The sequence below is a fragment of the Pygocentrus nattereri genome, chromosome 21, assembly GCF_015220715.1.
Source record: "Pygocentrus nattereri isolate fPygNat1 chromosome 21, fPygNat1.pri, whole genome shotgun sequence".
Taxonomy (NCBI): Eukaryota; Metazoa; Chordata; class Actinopteri; order Characiformes; family Serrasalmidae; genus Pygocentrus; species Pygocentrus nattereri.
Window position 1 is genome coordinate 22721274 of NC_051231.1, and position 19597 is coordinate 22740870.

At 39.2% G+C, this 19597-nt stretch overlaps 1 protein-coding gene across 4 annotated transcripts in view; it reads left to right on the forward strand.

Annotated features, from left to right (window-relative positions):
* Nucleotides 1-19597, forward strand: part of srgap2 (SLIT-ROBO Rho GTPase activating protein 2) — a 135182-nt gene that overhangs the window by 51808 nt on the left and 63777 nt on the right. For 3 of the 4 annotated variants that reach the window (XM_017694733.2, XM_017694736.2, XM_017694734.2), the window contains exon 3: nt 4056-4248. In XM_017694733.2, the coding sequence (XP_017550222.1) occupies nt 4056-4248 (193 nt within the window). Of the gene's footprint in view, nt 1-1575; nt 1680-4055; nt 4249-19597 lie in introns of those variants that run through there. The other variant, XM_017694737.2, reaches the window with a different exon arrangement.

Genomic DNA, 19597 nt, shown 5'->3' on the forward strand with positions numbered 1-19597 from the left:
TACTGACATGATTAAAGGCTGCATTATTTTGACTAAAATAATTACTTGGTTGGATTACATAGTTGTGAGTATAGATCAAAACACCCAAGATGTGATTGGTTAGAGGAGCACATTTTGGCAGATTCTTTCAACTGATAACTGACCATCATTAGTCTATAGTGTAGCCTTAACTGGCAAGACTGAAATCAGATGATTGCTTCTAAAACAAATAGTTTGTGAGCCGCGTTTAAAGCCATTGTAAAAGACATAATATACACACACTTAGTGAGAGCACATATCAAATGAATTTTATATTAACGTGCCAAGATATTAAAGTGTTCCTTGGATGTACAATAAGACACAGTACTGGTACATGGGGCCAAGCATAAGCATGTATATGAAGTAAATGTCCAGAAACTGTACTAAACATATCCTTCATAAGAACCTGCATTTGTTTAACCTAAGAGGCTAAATAGCCACAATATATTCAGTTACTAAGTGGTTAAAGAAATAAGCATAAGCAGTAATTGGCTACTGAACGTTCTAAAGTTATATTAACAAGCTCAAGTTCAAGCAAATATAAATGGCATAATTTCAGCTAGCTTTGGCTCCGTGTACCTCAGGAGCTCTTGAAAGCATTGTCTGCTGTGTGTGAGCTCCTTGCACTGCGGTCCAACAGGTTGTGCATCTCGTCGCTTGTGATTGCTTACATTTGATATGAAACATTGTTGTAGTTGTGCTGTTGTCATCTAAAAGTTGTCCCGAACAACAATACTTTCAGCTGCATGGTTCATTTTTAGTAGGCCTGTCTAGCTGAAGCGATTGCCTATTACACCTACACCTTCATGCATACAATCCAAAGTGTTCCTCAACTTGAATAAACTTGTCTTTTCAAATAGGAACTGCTGTGTTTTGGACATTAAATGAAATGAATGCTTTTTGACGTTGCTTACTGCAACCTTCTGCAACAGCAGACGTGCTAACAGTGAATTAATCCCCTGTTCTTCTCTCACACCCACAATTAATACCAACAAAACAGTGAAAATTGTACGAATCCGATTATGACCCTGGCTGGTTGATTCATCATGTTTGGTTGGATATATACAGAACGTGCTCCTCTGTCCTTTATTGAAATTGCAGGGTGCCTCTGAAAAGCTTTGCGAGTTTCTCGGGGTGTTGCGATGAGACGTTGACTCACTTCCTATCATGGTAAATTACACAGTACGGAGCAAATTATACATGACAGTGGTATCAACACATGTTGACAAAGCATGCAAGCCAAGAGGCCAGACTAGTCATTATCGCAGTGTAACTGAGAATTTACACGTTTTTTTTTTTGCCTTTAGTATCGTCGCTTGAAGCGTGCTTCATAACAATGACATACATGATGGGAAAACCGTGCTGTCGAGCTTGTGCTGATGAACTTGGTTTCAGTCTGAAGCAAACCCTACTCATGTTGTTATTGTTGTACAGGGAGAGAGAGAGAGAGAGAGAGAGAGAGAGAGAGACAGTGAAAATCCCACTTCTCTTTGGTGTCATAGTGGAATTGCCCTCTCAGCTTAAATGACAATAGAGCAGACAGGGCCAGCTATCAGAGCTTTGGGACTGCCACGCTCCCTTCTGCTCCGGGCTGGCCTGGGACAGCAGGAGGATCATGGAGACCAAAGTCATCAGGTTTCTGTATAGCAGGAAATGCAAAGGTATAGTGAGCAGTTTGAACATGTATACCGCTTTTGGAGTTTGTCTTAGAGTTTTGAACTCTTGCATTCATTTGCTGAAGCTTTTTAAGTTGCTATTCCTTTAACTGCTGTGACTAGCTACAGTATATGACTTGGCTCCACTGGAGATCTGTAGAGTATTCAAGTTACTTTGCAGTATCCGGTCTTTCTAGCATTGTAATGGGTCTTTTAGCGTTCATGGCAAGTAAAGTGGTCTCCCTAGAGCTTATACAAACACCATGATTCAATATTTCAATTGACCATTTGTATTGAGTGGAGTAAATTAATTTGGGGCCATGGCTGAGTGCTCTGTGTATGTGAGGGAGAAGCAGAGATGAGAATGAAAAGTGATAAGCGAGGCTAAACTTCTCTCATAGGAGCCACAAGAATATGAGGGCGATCCATTAGACTTTGTGCTGAGCTTAATCAGTCATCCACATCACTTAATGCTTTACATGTAGTTAGGGCTGCTGTTATCGGATATCTTAATTTTCTAGGATTTTATTAAATGTTGTCTTGAATACTCAAGGATAAGAACAGCTCAAAGAGTGTTACTCTAATGAATAAATGGAAGAAAAGCAGACAGATGTTTTTATTGTGTTTTTGAGGTACTGCATAATTTTTCATTTATTTTCATTTATGCTTTTTATTAAAACCTAATTGAAATTGGATGCCGGTAACTGCTTGCTACTAGCATTTAGCTTGATAAACAAAAGTTTGTTTCCTGTCAGACTGGAGCTGACAACTTTCAAGTTATTTATTTGAATGACGGTTTTCTAATATTTTAACAAGTTTTTTTTTCATCTGGAACTGGATTTGCAAATGCCAGAACATTTTGGAAATTTGAAAAATTTAAAACAAAGAGTATTTTAGTAAAACGACGAAGAAATATTTTAGGTTCCACACTTTTACTAGGTCAGTACGCAAATTTATTTTAAGCCTTTATTCAAAAAGAAAAAGTCATTTTTGCACTTGCATTCGAGTCCCTCGAATGAATGCTGTTATTAAAGCAGAAGGAGGATGTATTGCATACTAATAAATCCTGAAATTTGTGTCAAAATTTCAAAGATTTTACATTTCATTATAATTATTATGATGATAGTAGAATATGTAACGAACATCTCTCTATTACATTAGAAAGGAATGAGCAGTGGTCTCAGATTTTTGGACCAAAATACATTTAACAATAGAATTCTTATTCATCAGACATACGTTGTTGTGTCCACTATTATGAGATGATCTATGCACAGCTGTTCACAATTCATGGAATGTACTGTAAATAAGCCAGTGTTGATGGCAGTATAATACAGCAAGAACTGTTCAGCAGCTGTACGACTCGTTGAGGTTAAGTCTGCAAAAACAATAGGTGGAAAAACAGTTTGTGTATGTATGGTGTGATAACTTAAGTGATTAAAAGCTTTTTAAAAAAATTAAGGCTGTTGCACTTGTTTTTGAAGGGCTTATCGTTTGAATTTGCATAAATGTTAGTTTACTGAACTAGTATGAATCACTGCTGTTTTTGTGTGACACAGCTGCCAAGACATTCCTGGGTGGGTCGTACACCAGGTGTTGAAATGTAGATAAAGCTTAGCAGTTTCATTTTAAATGTTACGACTTGTGTGTTGACTTTGTGTTGGTGCTGGAGGCAATGCTAAGATATTGGGTTTTTTTTCCCCCTTATAAAACACATTAAACTGTGCTGCCTATCAGAAGTGATTTCTTTACTGAATAAATTATGTTTCACTGCAGCTGTGTAAGCAGTTGTGTTGTGTCTTTCAGCAGTTGTGATTTATAAGCATTGTCTGGAGAAGTTGCACCATCAGGTCTCTTGTTTTTGGGTAGTGAGCGTGATTTTCTTTCAGAACAACAAATCACTGTAGAGAAAAGGGAACAGGCTTTTCTGCACTTTTCAGTTACATGTTTTTCACTCGGTTATAGTGTGAAATGTACTTCATCCAGACTTTGGCGAATGAGACAGTTTGAGTCAACACTGCTGTTATGATCACTTTCATTTTGGTTATAACTGCAAATGATCTCTCGCAATACTTTGACTAGTTCACTGCTATCAAATACTTACTGCTATTGAACCTTTAACATACTGAGCTGCACTAAATCCAATTAAATACCACTATCTGTGCTCTCTTTATAATGAAGGATGCGGTTGGTCTGTGTTCTTTAAGTATCTGCAGTATACACGATGCGCTCAGAAATGCGTATTGTGATTAAAAAAAATGTTGCCTGCCATTCTCAGAAAGTATCTGACAGAAAGAAATAATATCGCTTTATACTATAGCCCTCAATTTGAAAGAGTTGAAGCACCCTTATTCTAAACATCGACCCTTTCTTTGTCTTTGGCAGAAATCCGGGCTCAGCTGGTGGAGCAGCTCAAATGTCTTGACCAGCAGTGTGAGCTGCGTGTGCAGCTTCTCCAGGACCTGCAGGATTTCTTCCGCAAGAAGGCCGAGATTGAGATGGACTACTCCCGCAACCTGGAGAAGCTTGCCGAGAGGTTTTTGACCAAGACACGCAGCACCAAGGACCACCAGTTCAAGTAAGAGTTCTGACATGGGCCCTGAAAATGAAACCGAGAGAAAGGGAAAACGTCCCATAAAGGAAAATCTATTGGTCATTATGTGTTATCTTACACGTTTATTTGCATTGTTTCACTATATTCCACGTGTGCAGGAGCTTAGAGGTCTAATGTGATTTTGCAGTCACAAGTACTCAGTTTTTTTCACATGTTGATTTTATTTTCCTCCTCATTCTCCCTTTTACTTGTTGACATTTCAGAGTTGCTTGTTCTGCGTGTCTGTGGAACCCTGAACAAGAATTAAGCACATTCACATTCAAAACTTGGTATGTTACTGGCATACCTTTGTACTGTGAGGCCTTTGCATGATTCACATTTGCAGCCCTTAAACAGATTTTGCCGGAATACATACGTTCACATTTGCCATGCATGTTTCGCTTAGTAGAATAAGGGAATATAGTACAGTATGGGAATTCTGGGCCAATGCTTAAATCTGATATTTTTCATATACATATCTGGCAATACCAATTTCAGTGTCCATATATAAACCTTTACAAAATATCGCCTGAATGGTCTTATTTTCTGAAGTACAATAAATACGTCATCAAATATCAGTTTGAAATATCCATCGGGTGTAAATACCTGTTCAGTATTTCTTTCAGAACAGTTATATACAGACACTGGTATGATTCTGATATCCTCGTGCCGCACTAGTGAAAACAAAAACATCTCCGAAACGTTCTGCTTTGCCAGGCATTCTGCATCATTTTTGTGCAGTGTTAGCAATGCCTGTGCAACAGAACACTTTTGCACATTTGCTGCTTCTTTACAGTCCTACAAAGTACACTCCCATGACATTTTCCATTCATGAAAACTGAAAGCTTGACTGTAAAAACAGACTCAGCTTCCCTGGTAATGTGCCAGCTTCTGTTCACATTCCCAGTTCATTGCAGGAGTTGCGGGAATACTAGGCTTTGTGCAGGTAAATTGTTGTGTTGGTCTATCCGAGATTTCAACTTAGGCTTGCATTTACACTTAACCTCTTTCCATTTAATTACAGTTCGATTTCTGTGTATGAAACCCCAGGCAATCAGTAATGTTGAATTCTGCCATATAAACTTATTGGGTATGTACAAATATGCACATATAGACAGTACAAGTCCACTGAGTGGTTTGAAACTAGACCCCTTGGTCGACCTGGTCGATCCTCAATGCCCCACAAATACAGGCGCACTACGGCTTTTATGCAGTCCATGCAGCAGTTATGTAAGAAGGTTTATGCCAGCCCTGATGCTATAGCGGAGAGGATTTCTGACAGTGGAATTGAGTCAAGCTCATCCTTCGAAGTGCTTTGGTTCTGCTCCAGTGCCCTATATTCAGTGTTCATGTTCTGTGCCAGTGAAGGCTTTATTACACATAACTGTGGAACAGCAGGGCTTTGCTGATGAAGAGCGGATCAACACTCTATCTATCTCTGAAGTTGTTTTAAAATGATGTTTCCCTATCCTCTTTTGTTGTGCTCACCCTCTCGTCAGGCCTTTGTTATTAGCATAATTCACCTTCACAAAGCCGAAAAGCGTTAACAAAACAGGCTTTTGTGTTGTGATATGAGATGATCTAAGTGCCCTTAATGTTGTTTTCATTTTAGACTTCAAACAGGCTTCCCGTCTCTCATAAAGTTGTGTTGCCAAGGAAGGCAGGTGGTAATTATGTGCTCTGAAAATCATACTTTGGCTAGGAGCTCAAGGAAACTGGTGCCATAAACAAACATGCATGGCTTTCATACATGCCATTTTTATCCAGTCTGGTGGTAAGCGCAATGGCCATGAAATACTGAAAGCTGGCACAATGCCTGAAATCATTATTTTGTAGGTCAAATATGGGAGCCTTGTGGCACAGTTGAGATGGTTGTGGAGGTAATGTATTCATTTTATGCTACAGCCTAGAGGCTAGTTTGTCTACCTGGATGTGTCCAAGATTTTCCAACCAGTTTCCTCTTGTAACCTGAACCTCTATGACTTCTGGTTAGTGCTGGCCAGCTTAACTTGAATATCTGTTCATTACGTCAGTATTTGTTTCCTTGTTTACTATTTGGAAGATTCATCTTTTCTTAACCCTTTAAAACCCACCAGAATTCTAGAGCTAGAGGCTCATTTATTACTATTTTATGATGACAAACCTTTTTGTCATAAAATCAAGATTTAAGAACGGACAATATATTAGGCCATTAAAAATTGATGTCATACCCAGGCTAAAGACAGCCATGCTGGCCCTTCAGATGTTGCAGTGTTGCCTTTTTCTTTAAAAGACTGAAGCAATATAAGTTAGTAAAAGACATTAAAACAGGCATAAGCAGTCAAAAAATAAGAAAAGCAGTCAAATACACTTTAATTTGTTTGGCTCTTGTTTTGATGGATAGTGAGTGAAAAAGCCAAGCACTTCATCAGATACCCGTTTTGCTGCTGTGGAGCTGGGTAGCTGATAGCTAAATAGTTTAGTTTATTCCTACAAGTTATGAATGGGGGTGTTTCTATGTGGATTAACTTGTTGCAAGTTATAACAACAAGTTATTTTACTTGTGATGAAATTGAACTTGGACAACTTTGTTAACGGTGGAATAGGAAACGGGCTACTTGTATATTAAGACAGCTAAACTGACTATGAAAACACATCGCTAAACAACGAAGAATTTTAAAAGATTCACATCTTGAACTTGTTTCTATATTATCGCTACTATCCTGGTAAGCTATAATCTTGTCTGACTTATCTCTCTCCTTGTCTGACATAATGTTACAAGGATATATGTACATATAAATTATAAACTCAAATCTGTAATATTTTGATTAAAAAGATGCTAAAAATTATGGTTATGTATAAAACACAATTATTACTGTTCTTAAGGTTAGTATTGCAAATAAGTCTTGGAATACTCTATCATAAATTCAGAAAAGATGTTGCACTACTTCTCAACCAGGGGTCTACTCTGACAGACTGCAGAGAGCCCAAGCAGACAGTGCCAAATATTTTGAGTGCTACAGCATATTGGCACATTCAGGCATATTCATCAATACCTTGATCTTTTTCAAGATGGAGAAGATGGAAGAGGCCAGCAGTTGGCCTGCTCAGAAGTTACTCAATGCTGTGATTGTTTGATTCTTCATTACCCTTCTGTTTCAGTCTAATGGAATTTCCCCTCTCTCCTCCTTTTTGCTTTTGTTTCTTGCTGTGTGAGGCCTGAATTCTCCTGATTTTTCTCTCTCTCCTTCCTCAACCCGCTCTCTCCCTTTTTGTCTTATTCTCTTCCTTTTGCTCTTTTCCCTTTCTCTACAGAAACTCCACAATGGTCCTTTGCTGTGGGCACCCTGATCCCATTGACCCAAACTAAGGGAAAATTTCTGTATTGCTTGCTGTGTTCCGCAGCCTCCATAACCTCCTCCGCACACATACACACAAATTGAGCCCCAGGAATCCAGCTCCAACATCTGTCCGCTTAATGGGCGAGAGCCGCATCTGCTAGGACCATGGTGCCATGAAGGAATGCAAGGTATTTTCCAGCCTTGCTCGTCCAGTAGAGAGAGGGGCTGTCAGTCAGGGGGCCCTGGCCTCCTCCTTGCCTGAGGGGCTCTGGGTTGAGCATTGATGAGCGGTGATCCCGCCGAGACCCTTGGTATTCTGGCTATGCATTGGCAAGCCGAGCCGACACTTCGCCTGCCCTTGTGGCAGCTGGAGTGGACAGGGCTTGACTGCTGTACGTGAAGAACGATAGCAAGCTGCATTTGTTGGTCAGGCTGGTTAAGAAGCCTGGTATGTATCCAAGCGGTAGAGACAGAGCGGCATTGATAAGGAACATTCTGTTCATTGAGAGCTCTCTGTGATAATTGCCTCATTTGTTATGTTCTCACATGCCTCATTTTGCAGAAAAAAAATGTTTCAAACCGATTTGCTAACAGAAAGTTACTACATGACCGCCTGCCAGCCAGCTGTACGTCTCAATTGCACAGTGTAAAAAGTGGAGTGAAGAAAGAGGAAGGAGGTTGGGTGTAGGGGCGTTTGCAGTGAATGTGTTTGGTCCCATGACACTGGCAGTCAAGCAAAGCTCCCAAGACGCTTGTGTCAACTGAAGAGTGATGTGTGTCACATGCTCCTCAACTCTATTTAGCGAGCTCAGCTTACATTGCTGGGAAGATTTCGACCTCTTCCTCTTTAACCAGTGAATCAGATTAAGAGGAAGACATGAATAGTGCCAGTAAAGACATTTGCCTTGCTGTGAAGTTTTTAAACTGTTGTCATATAGTGTCACTTCACTTTGCTGCTTCCGTCTTCAGAGACTCCTGTGTGATCACATTTGTAGAATCCATGGCTGTGAGTCAGGTTTGACTTGACTTGAGCCAGTGAACTTTGCCTGTAGTAGCTGTTCACGTGTGGGTATTGTTTCTAGGGCTTGTTTTTCAGCAAAAATAGCTGACCCTTCTGAGCACACCCAAATGATATCTAGTCAGCAGTGATCCTATGGTTGTCCCTTTCCATTGATTGATAGTGTAGAGGGCAGCAGGGTCCGTATTGTGCAGTTTTAATTTGGCAGTGTGACATCACTGGTCACTGCAATCTTAGTTTTTCAGTGTTGTAGAAATACAAACAGTACATCCATTTATTATAATTGAGAAGACATAATTGGCATATATCTCACCCAAAGTGTCCAGCATCTATTCTCTTCCTATCGTCAATCAGCAAAGAGCTCAGGGTCAGTTCAACCGGAGGAACTGAGACTGTCTAGTGATTGTTTATGTTCATGTTTGAGGCCGAGAAGGGTAGACTGGATGACTTTCATTTTCTGTCACTCCTGACGCATATAACTGATGTATTCCCAGCATCATGCTTGAAGAGAAGATGGGATCCATGAAGCTATTCTCACCAGGGTGCAGAATTCCCTACACCACATCTCACACATCACAAACAATGGACACATGTTGGAAGAAAAAGAGGTGTGTGCGCTGTAGGGATGGATGTGGTTTTTCAAAATAAAGGGGTCATTCTCCCAAAACCGACTCAAAACATGTTCATAAATATTTGTGTCATAAGCATCACACAGATAAACGCTATTCATATAATTAAGTATATATAGTGGAGATTTATATGGTACAGAAATAAGTTTGTGGAGGTTTTTAAAGTTAATTCTCATTATCGCAGCGTGTCCACGTATCTGTGCCTTATATTTCTTATGTGTTTGTATTACTTTTAACTGCCAAATCTCTTTACTTAAATGTAAAAAGAGATTCACATGTCACACACATACAATTAACTCAGTCTGTTTTTAAGTTTTTAGTCAATCGGCCATTGTTGGTATATTCCAAAAAAAGGAAAGTTTTTTTGAGATCCCATTTGCTCCCATTGTTTTGCTCACTTTTTTGCTCTGTATTTCAGATTTGAATAAGATGTGTTGTAGGGATGTATATTTGGAATTTGCATTCTGACTCATTTTGATGTGTCTAATATCTGTAAAGTCGTGGTCGGATCATACGTGAGTAAAATCTGCCTGGTGAAAAAGCCAATTCACTTGAATGGGACATGATTTGAGAATACAATCAATAGAACATGCTGTATGTATTTAACAGAAAGTTACACAGAAGCTTCAACAACTAAATATAATGTCATATTTTTGATGTTTGAATTTAGTGTTTACTGTGCCCACACTTTTATTACAACCTCCATTCTTTCCAGGAGACTTGCTTTCAGTTTTTTAAAGAAATCTGCAGAGATTTCCAAAGTTTAATCTTAGTAGTTGGTTGCATTTTCTGCTTCTCATGATCCAGAAAATCCCAAACACATTCAGTGATGTTAAGGTCTGAGAATATCTGCAGCTTCTTTGTTTGATTTGCAAATGTTCTTTGTCTATTTCCTTTTCTCAGTAATAGCTTCTTGATAGCTACACATCCTTTCAGACTCATAATATTGAGTCATCTTCTCACAGTGTAAGGATGGAGAAAAAGAGTGAAGCTTGATTGAGGAAAATAAAAAATTCCTCTCTCAAAGACAAAAACTTTAAGTGCTGCTTATCTGATTGTCTACTAGATATTTCATGGTTGGTCTGAGCTCCGTTTTCTCTATAGCTCTGTTAGGAGATCCAAGTTTTGGAAGCTCGTCTTTTCCAGTTATTTTCCTTTGATTTTCTGCAAATGAATTATCTTATATCTAATCCCCTCTGAAATATCTCCTTAAAAACGAATAATTTGTGCTTTACTGTAAATTACATGAATGAAAGAATAGTGTTTGACTTTTGAATAGTAATTCAGGTCACTTGCTAGTACATCAAATCACAGTGGCTACGCCTAAAACACAACGATAAGTTGTGAAATGAACTGGACTATCAAGTCCCTCTTGTGTTAATATATCCGTGCTGCAAAAGCAGTTAAAATACTCATCTCTAGTTCAGTGCAGTATGCTGTCACAAAGGCGACATGAAGAACAAAACAGAAAAAATTGCTAACTACATACAGTAAGTGACATGTGACCCTACAAGTCAATGAGCAGCTCTGTTTGTTTATGATGTCTTCCAGCCTCCATACACATGATTCATTTCCACACATCCTCACGTTCTGTCTGGCTATACTTATGGAATTCCCTTCATAACAACCATCAGAGTGTTAGTGATTCCTCCCTCCTCTCCATTGGGCCCGATTCCTGCTCTGCTACTGAGTCACAACTGTGACATATGTCACCATGGGAACCCTGCCCTGCTGCTGGTGAAAGCCTCGCTCTGTATGAAATGACCCTGCTGTTAACTGGACAACTCCGATTGTGCAACTCCACTTTCATGGCCTTTCCCAGATGACCCCGAGCTACTGCTTTTAAATGCACATTGAAGACCTAATTTAGCCTCGCTAATTTCAAGATTGCATCTTTTGAATATTTAAGATTTGTTTTAACGTTTAGGCTTTTAAAAATGATGCATGTCTGATTTTAGATTTTTAGATATAGGTTTTGTGACCTCTGTGCTTTGTATTAGCATTGCACTGTGTACAAATGTCTGTCAATAAAATTGTTGATAAGCAGTACATGATGTAAAAGCTTTTATTTTAGTTTATTACAGTTAACTGCTCTTCATTTTTGCTTATTTAAAAAAAAAAAAATTAATTAACTTGGTTAAATAAAATGTGTTTGGATTCCAATTATTGCCAGCTTCTGTTGGGCGGTACTGAAAGTATTTGGTCTTGCAATATTTATGTTGGCGATTTTATTTTTTAAGTTAATGAACTTACAAAACATAGAATGTGGCCTCTGCAAAGGTTTTATGTCATGTTTTTTTCCCGTATGTTCAACCCAGCAAATGAATAGAATTTTATTTCCGGAAAAGTTGGGACATTTTATAAAATGCAGTAAAAACAAGAATTTGTGATTTGTTAATTCTCTTAAACCTTTATTTAACTGACAACAGTACAAAGAAAAGTTTTCTCATGTTGTCACTGTCATTGTTGTCATTGTAAGAGTTGAGAGAGAGGCATGTTCACCACTGTGTTACATCATCCTTCCTTTTCATTATACTTTTTTAACAGTTTGGGAACAGAGTAAACTAACTTTTGCAGTTTTTGCCCATTCTTGCTTCATGCCAGACTTCATGCTGCTTAACAGTCTGTGATCATTGTTGTCTGATTCTCCTCTTCCTGGTACAGTGTACGTTTTCAATAGGAGATAAATCTGGACTGCAGGCTGGCCAGTCAGGCACACGTAGTCTGTATATACGAAGCCACACTGTTGTATCACATGCAGAATGAGGCTTGGCACTGTCTTGCTGAAATAACCATGAACTTCCCAGGAAAAGACATCATCTTGATGGTAGCATATATATCTCTCTAAAATCCCACTATACTGCTAGGTGTCAGTGGTATCTTCACACATATGCAAGTCACCCTTTCAATGGACACTGATGCGCCACTAGATCATGACAGATGTTTTGACCTTTTTGACCTTTCGCTGCTAAAAATCTGGATGGTCCCTTTTTACCTCTGGCAAGGTCACGCACATTCAGCAGTGGTTTCTAGCCTTGCCCTACACAGCTTGACCTTTCTCTGGATTCCCTGAATGTTTCCACCTTAGGTAGAAGATGAGGGGCCTAAATTCTTTGCAGTCTTGCCTTCAGAAATGTTCTCTCTCAAAGATTGGCGCTAAAGCCTTGACCCATCTTAGCTTGCAAGGCCTGAGCCTTTAGTGAATGCTCCTTTATACCCAAACGTTATCCCCTTACCTGTTACTGATTCACCTGCTTATTGTGGAATTATTGTGTTTCACTCCTATTTTGCCCCATAACAACTTTTTTTGAGTGTGTTCCAGGCATAAACAAATACAAAATTTGTTAAGCGCTGCTGTCAGAACAAAACCTTGTATCTCAAAAATGAAAACTTTATAGGAAAAGGAAAAACTTCCTTTACTTTTAATGTAAGTCAATGGAACCAGACTTTTTTCCAAGTAATTTGGGGCCTTCTCTTTTAGTCCATTCATCGTGAAATTGACACAAAATGTAAAGGACAACAGATATTTTCAAATTTTTGAATTTTGTCAGTTAAGTAAAACTTCAATAAAATGAACAAATCACTTATTTTATTGTGTTTTCAAAATGTTCCAACCTTTGCGGAGATTTTGCACTTTTGCATGCAATTTCAACTTGTTTTGTTCTTTCTTCTCTTAAAATAACACCAGATTATACCAAAGAGAAACTCACTTGCAGTATTTTTCCAGCATGGAAGCAGGGACATTGCTGTAGATGTAGATTAGAATGTTCATTATATAGCAATACTCATAAGGCTGGAAGTAAGTGTTGCTGTGTGAAACTAAATTGGTATAACAGTATAGACTGTTTATCTGTGCAGATTGCGGCTCTAAGGAACATGTTCTAACCTCTGTGGCGCCACTGTGGCATAATTTTTCTACTTACTATCAATATCTTTTCCACCACAGTAAACCCTTATTGTGCAATCGGCCTTACGTGTGGTTCTCATAACAGTAGTGCATGCTCAGACGAGTCTGCCTCTGGATCTCCTCTGCCTGAGCTGACGGCAGCTCATTCCTCACCTCGCCTCAGCCGTGTCCTTCAAACAGTGCTCTTGCCTTATTTCTTCAACACATCTTTGCTGTTTAGACAGGGTCTGTAATGTTGTGTGTGTGAGGACCTTGTCCTTGTTCTGTGTTAACCTGTAAGCATTTTTATTTTGAAAAATCTGATCTGATCTAAAACGGCTAGAAGCTAAAACGGTTATTGCCAGTGATAAATTCATGTTGAACTTTTATATCTTCTGTCTCATGTCTCACAGGAACAGGTGAAGATATCCTGTTGAAAGTGCAGATTCTAAACTTTTAATCAGTAAAAGATTTGTCTTTGTAAGTTGACGAATTTAAGTTGAATTTGAATAGTTCTTGTTTTGTCAAAATTAAACTAGCTGTTCTTCAAAGGTTAATATCAGTTATATCTGACTTCTAAAGCATAAATATAAGAGCTAAACAACATTTTATTACATTAGTTTTGAGGGACCAGGCATGATCTTGTAATGAGAACTTGTGGGGACAACCATAACATATTTTGGGCTAAATATTGGTGGGAACGTAGACTTATTAAGGTGGAAACTAGTGGAGAGTGAAAATGTTTAAACCATTCCAAGATCTAAAGGGGCAAGGGTTCAAAGTAGGCCACGATCAACGTTGTCCAACGACAACAGGCCCATTACTGTAATGTAAGTTAGTGTGGCTCTAATGTCCCTCCCAATGTTTTTAACAACATTATGTTCTAAACTGCTCACTTGAAGAATTATACATTTACAGTACAATGCATATACAATTCTTATACAAGAATTTGACAGTGGGTTCGAGAAGGGGGAGTACCCTCGAGTACCCTCATTTATGGCAGTGTAATACAGTGGTGTATTCTCGTGTATTCTCGTTCTATTTCTATGACTCACAAGTCTATCTAATTCTGTCCTGGATTGTCCCATTGCTCAGTGATTCTCCAGGCTGTGGCTGTTTGAAGGGTCATCTTCTGTCCAGAGGACTCTTAGGGTCATATCTGAGGCTTTCAGGCCGTGCATGCAACTGAACAATTTGTGCTGCAAATCAAAAACATTGGATGCTTAGAAAGTAATTAAGTCATGCTCCCCTAATCCTCTGCACCCCAGGGCTTTCCAGAATTATTTCTGACCACAGCCAGGGAGAGAGGGGTCAAGCATCTTCTCTTATGTGCTTTCCTCTGTAATCTTGTCATGGTCCGAGTTGCTTGATCAGATGAAGCAAGTGGGCTGATTGGAGAGGAAAGGTGTCTACTCAGTTCGGTGGGCTTTGGGCCCATCCTGACAGATGTTGTACAGAGGAGTGGGACGTGCTGTGACTCCGCTGAGGACCCCTGCTGCGGTTTGTACTCTTGCTCTTCGAGGAAAGAAGCATGTTTGGACGTGGCCCGCTGGCGGCTAGCTGGGGTTGTAAGGACAGCAGGCATGCAGTCGCGCCGGCTGTGTGATGTGATTATTCCGCACCGCTCCTCAACACGGGCACTCGGTTGTCGTCTCTCTACAAGGTGAATTGTGTCTGCGTTTCTTTAAAGCTCACCTCAAAGTCAAATTCCTTAACTATCATGCACACGAAGAAGAGATGAGAGATTTAAAACATGGATGTTCTAATTACAAAAATGTAACGGTGTTCCAATGAGAAAATGATTTATATTGCTCTATGAATATAAAATGAAAACACAATGTTAATCTTTCTTTTATTGTGTGCAGCCAGCATAAGATGTGATCTAAACCAGATAGTTTTGGTTGACTTTATGATGCATCTATGTGTTTTGGGTGCATTTAACATTGATTTAATGATTTATCTTTGTATTTTACATATATGTGATTTAGCTTACTATCACTTAACCTACAGATTGATGGTTCACACAACTCGCACTGTACAGACTTTTGGTAATATTTCCAAAGATGACCCAAACAATATTTCAGTAAGACTGAAGGAAGGAAGGAAGGAAGGAAGGAAAGAAATATTCTAAATCTCCTCTTAATCTAGGCTAAGTATTGTTTGAAATCAAGGTGAGACCTGAGCCATTTTCTCCAGGTTCTGAAATTTGGCTCCTGAGAAAACCTCAGATTTTTTTCACTGTGATCAAAATGTTCACAAATGTATGGATTGACTCATTTGTTTCTGACTCATCTCAGCCCAGTCATAGCTGAATAATATTTCCATAAGGAAAGTGTAAGATCTCTTTATAGAGCTCTGTTTCATATCACAGAACTCTTTCAGTCTATCAGGATGGAAGAACTCTCATTCATCACCAGGGCTTCTTACCACGAAATGCTGATGTTAATCTCCTCTTTCCTCTTGAGGGGGGTTTAGAAGAAAGAATTCAGGAATCATTAATCCTTCTTTAATGCAATATTGAGATCTGCTTTATTTCTTTGAGACAATCTTAAGAAAGACGTCCTTTCCCCCGCTTGTCTTAGATGTTGAAGTGTTGCGTAATGTGAGATAGCAGTGGGCAGCATGGCCAAGAATGCATATCATGGTATAATTAAGATTACTTGTTTTTGGAATATATCATGGCATAGTATTTTTCCCCCAAATGAAATCATTTTGGGTGCTTAAGTAAACCTATTTTGTAAATGAACAATTCTGTATTGCTCTAGGAGGTTCCTTCACTTCTAATAAGAACCATACTTAACAACTAAGCTAAATATGTTTGCTGCAAAATAGTATAACCAGAAATGAACAATATATAGACAGATGTGATTATTGCATCCGGAAATCTTTTGTCACATTTGCTCAAGATTTTATCTGTGATCATCACACCCGCGGTCTTAGCTTAGAACTGTGATGTCTCTCAGCTTGTAGCCCAAGATCGCGGCATGGCCTCAAGCAGCTGGCTGAGTGAGGGGTGGTGTAGACGGTGTGCATGGAAAGCTGGCTTTGGTTTTAGGCTAATGGCTAATCCCAAGAGAACAGCTTTTCCTTCCACTCTGTTTTTTCCCCCCATTACCTTATTAGCTCATTAAAATCTGATGTCGCTCCTTCAGTAACAAACTTGACTAACTTACCCCAGAATACGAGTCATTACAGGGAATTGTCATGTTCTGCACTGTGTGAGTTGTGACATCAGGGTTTATTGGTGGCATTCTGGTGAGGTTAGTATTTGATTGACATACTTTAGCCGGCATAATATTAGTGACATACCCCTGGTCAACGCCGCAATGACAGCAGCGTTTGCAGAGTTACTGTTTGTGCAGCATTAGGTGATGCTGTGCTGTGTGGTTTGTTGCATCAGCAGCAACAAAAAACAAAAATGTTTTTCTAGTGTTGAGAAATAATTGATAATTGACTCTTGCAGTCTAACTATTTGCGTCTTCAAGGTGGGCCATTTATATGGGTACACCCAAATAAAATGGGAATGGTTGGTGATATTAACTTCCTGTTTGTGGCACATTAGTTTATGGGAGGGGGAAAACTTTTCAAGATGGATGGTGACCATGGTGGCCATTTTGAAGTCGGCCATTTTGGATCCAACTAGTTTTTTCAATGGGAAGAGGGTCATGTGACACATCAAACTTATTGAGAACTTATTGTTTGTCTTGATTTCACAAGAAAAACAATGGTAACTTTATTCTTTCATGAGTTATTTACAAGTTTCTGACCACTTATAAAATGTGTTCAAAGTGCTGCCCATTGTGTTGGATTGTCAATGCAACCCTCTTCTCCCACTCTTCACACACTGATAGCAACACCACAGAAGAAGTGCTAGCACAGGCTTCCAGTATCCGTAGTTTCAGGTGCTGCACATCTTGTATCTTCACAGCATAGACAATTGCCTTCAGATGACCCCATAGATAAAAGTCTAAGGGGATCAGATCAGGAGACCTTGGGGGCCATTCAACTGGCCCACGACGACCAATCCACTTTCCAGGAAACTGTTCATCTAGGAATGCTCGGATCTGACACCCATAATGTGGTGGTGCACCATCTTGCTGGAAAAACTCTGGGAACGTGCCAGCTTCCAAAGTGGATTGGTCATCGTGGGTTAATATCACCAACCATTCCCATTTTATTTAGGTGTATCCATATAAATGGCCCACAATGTAGATCTCTTACGCTTTCAGCAGTGAATGCAGTTAGCACCACAATGTTTGGTGGGCTCACGTCTAATGTCAGGCAAACACTGACTAAGTTGATCAAACTTAGATACTATGTCGCTATTACTTACTTTTGCGATCCTGCCAAAATTTGGTGGTGTAGCTCAGGCATGTCAAACTGGGGGCCTTCCGGGCCAAAGTACTGCAGAGATTAGTGTTTACTCTCATCTAACATTTTGAATTCAGTTCATGAAGGCCGTGCTAATTAGCTAAAGAGCTGAATCAGGTGTGTTTAATGAGGTAGCATGCTGAAGTCTGCAGTGTTTTGGCCCGAATGGACTGGAGCTTGATACATGTTGTGTAGTTGATGGTATAAAAGTCAACAATGGTTGAATGTCTGTATATTTAAATAATATTTTTTTACTAGCATATTGTTTCCCTGAGACTTTAACTGTAGCATTTGCAATAATAATAAATAATGACAACATGGTAGACTACAATCAAACACCACAGCAGACAGCATTCAGACTTAAATCAGTTCACTGTACACAGTAGACATGTTAATGTGGGTATACTGTTACATGTACACCACAGCAGCTTTAAATGTTTAACACGGCATATTGTAAAATGCATATTAGTAGTAATTAGCTTAGTAGTTTGATGATTTTAAAATTCAGTCATGAATTATATCCTTTAGTTAGTATGGCGTTCCAAATAAGCTGTCTTCAGTATTTGCTATGTCAGCACAGAGGCTGTTGATTGAAAGGAGCTGATATTTGAGTCTGTAGGATGTGTTGTCTTTTTGAGCCATGTAGCAATGTGCCTTTGGGTTTCTTAGTAGCCAGACTGGAGCACGACTTGTCTGACCTGATTACATGGATTTTGCATTACCAAAACCCAAATGGTGTCCACATGGATGTTGTGCAGCAACACTTTTAACCATGTGCTTAGTGAAGTTTATAAATAGCAAAGCTGTCTAAAAAACTGTAAAGTTTGGGGGGAAACTAAAAAAGTGGTTCTGCTAAGTCTAGAAGCCGAGAGGAGATCGATAACCACTCTGCATCATTACCCTTGTGTGTCTTTCAGTTTGTATTTAGCACTTCTAAATTGGCTCATTTGTGTACTGCTGCGGTAGCGTTTTGGAGCCACTTGTTTGGAGCGGGATGATAAATGGTGGTTAGACTGTTTTTAGCCCCTGCAGATGCTGCACGCTGGAGTTAACAGCAGGGGCCAAGGTCGTGTGTGAGCTTTCACTTTGTAAACATACTGACTGTAACATATTAACAGAGTGCTGGACAGTGTTGCAGCAAGGACCCACAGTGGATACACACAGAAGGGTCCACTCAATAGTGTAGGAATGGCATAAAACCTGTTTAGATGTGCTATGTTGTGGTCTGAGTTTAGTTTATGAGTGGATTTTGGTCTTCTGGAGGCGAAGTGGATGAGAGAGACTATGCAACAAAGCATGAGAAAAAGAAGACTTTCTCAAATGACTGGAGTTTAGAAAGAAGCTGTGGAACGTCTGCAAATATTCCCATACATCTCAAAACTCCTTGCATTTCGAAGGTGTCTTGTATGATGTCCTCACCTTAAATGACCTATATGAATCAGAGCTGAGTCATTCTCCATTTAGAGTGAGAAACTAGGTCACAAAGGTTGCAGGGCTTAAAAAAGTTGGTATGTACATTTGAGAAACCATTTTAATATAAAATAATGTTTTTAAGATGTTTAACTTAGGAATTCGTATAAGAATGTTCATGTTTGCTTTTATATCATTAACATGGATAAAACATTAACATTAAGCTCTTTTTTTGCATACATGATGATAGAAGGTGTTGATGAAAATTGGTTTTGTAAAAAATGTGTCCTTCTGATTTCCCACTCCAAATGGATAATGACCCAGCTAGCGATATAGCACACGATTACAATAGAAACACAGACGTTATTCCACATCCCTCACACAGAGTGAAGAGCTGTGGTGTGCTTCTGAGGTGAATCCAGAGCGAGGGGAGTTACCAACCCCAAAACGCATTTTGGACGGTTGTGGCTCAAAATGAGAATAGCTGTTCTACTGAGCTCTAAACTCTCTTATTTAGACCTTTTTCAACTTTGGATGGATGTTCATCCATCAGTGTGACTTTAAGCAGACTGTATATTGTAATTTAGCTGCAAGTCACTTTTGCTTTTTCATTGGATTTTCAATTGGCAAGTTGCTATGTAACTGTCTTTTATCTTTTTATCCTCTGCTGTGTGTATATTAAGCCTTCAGAAATGAATAT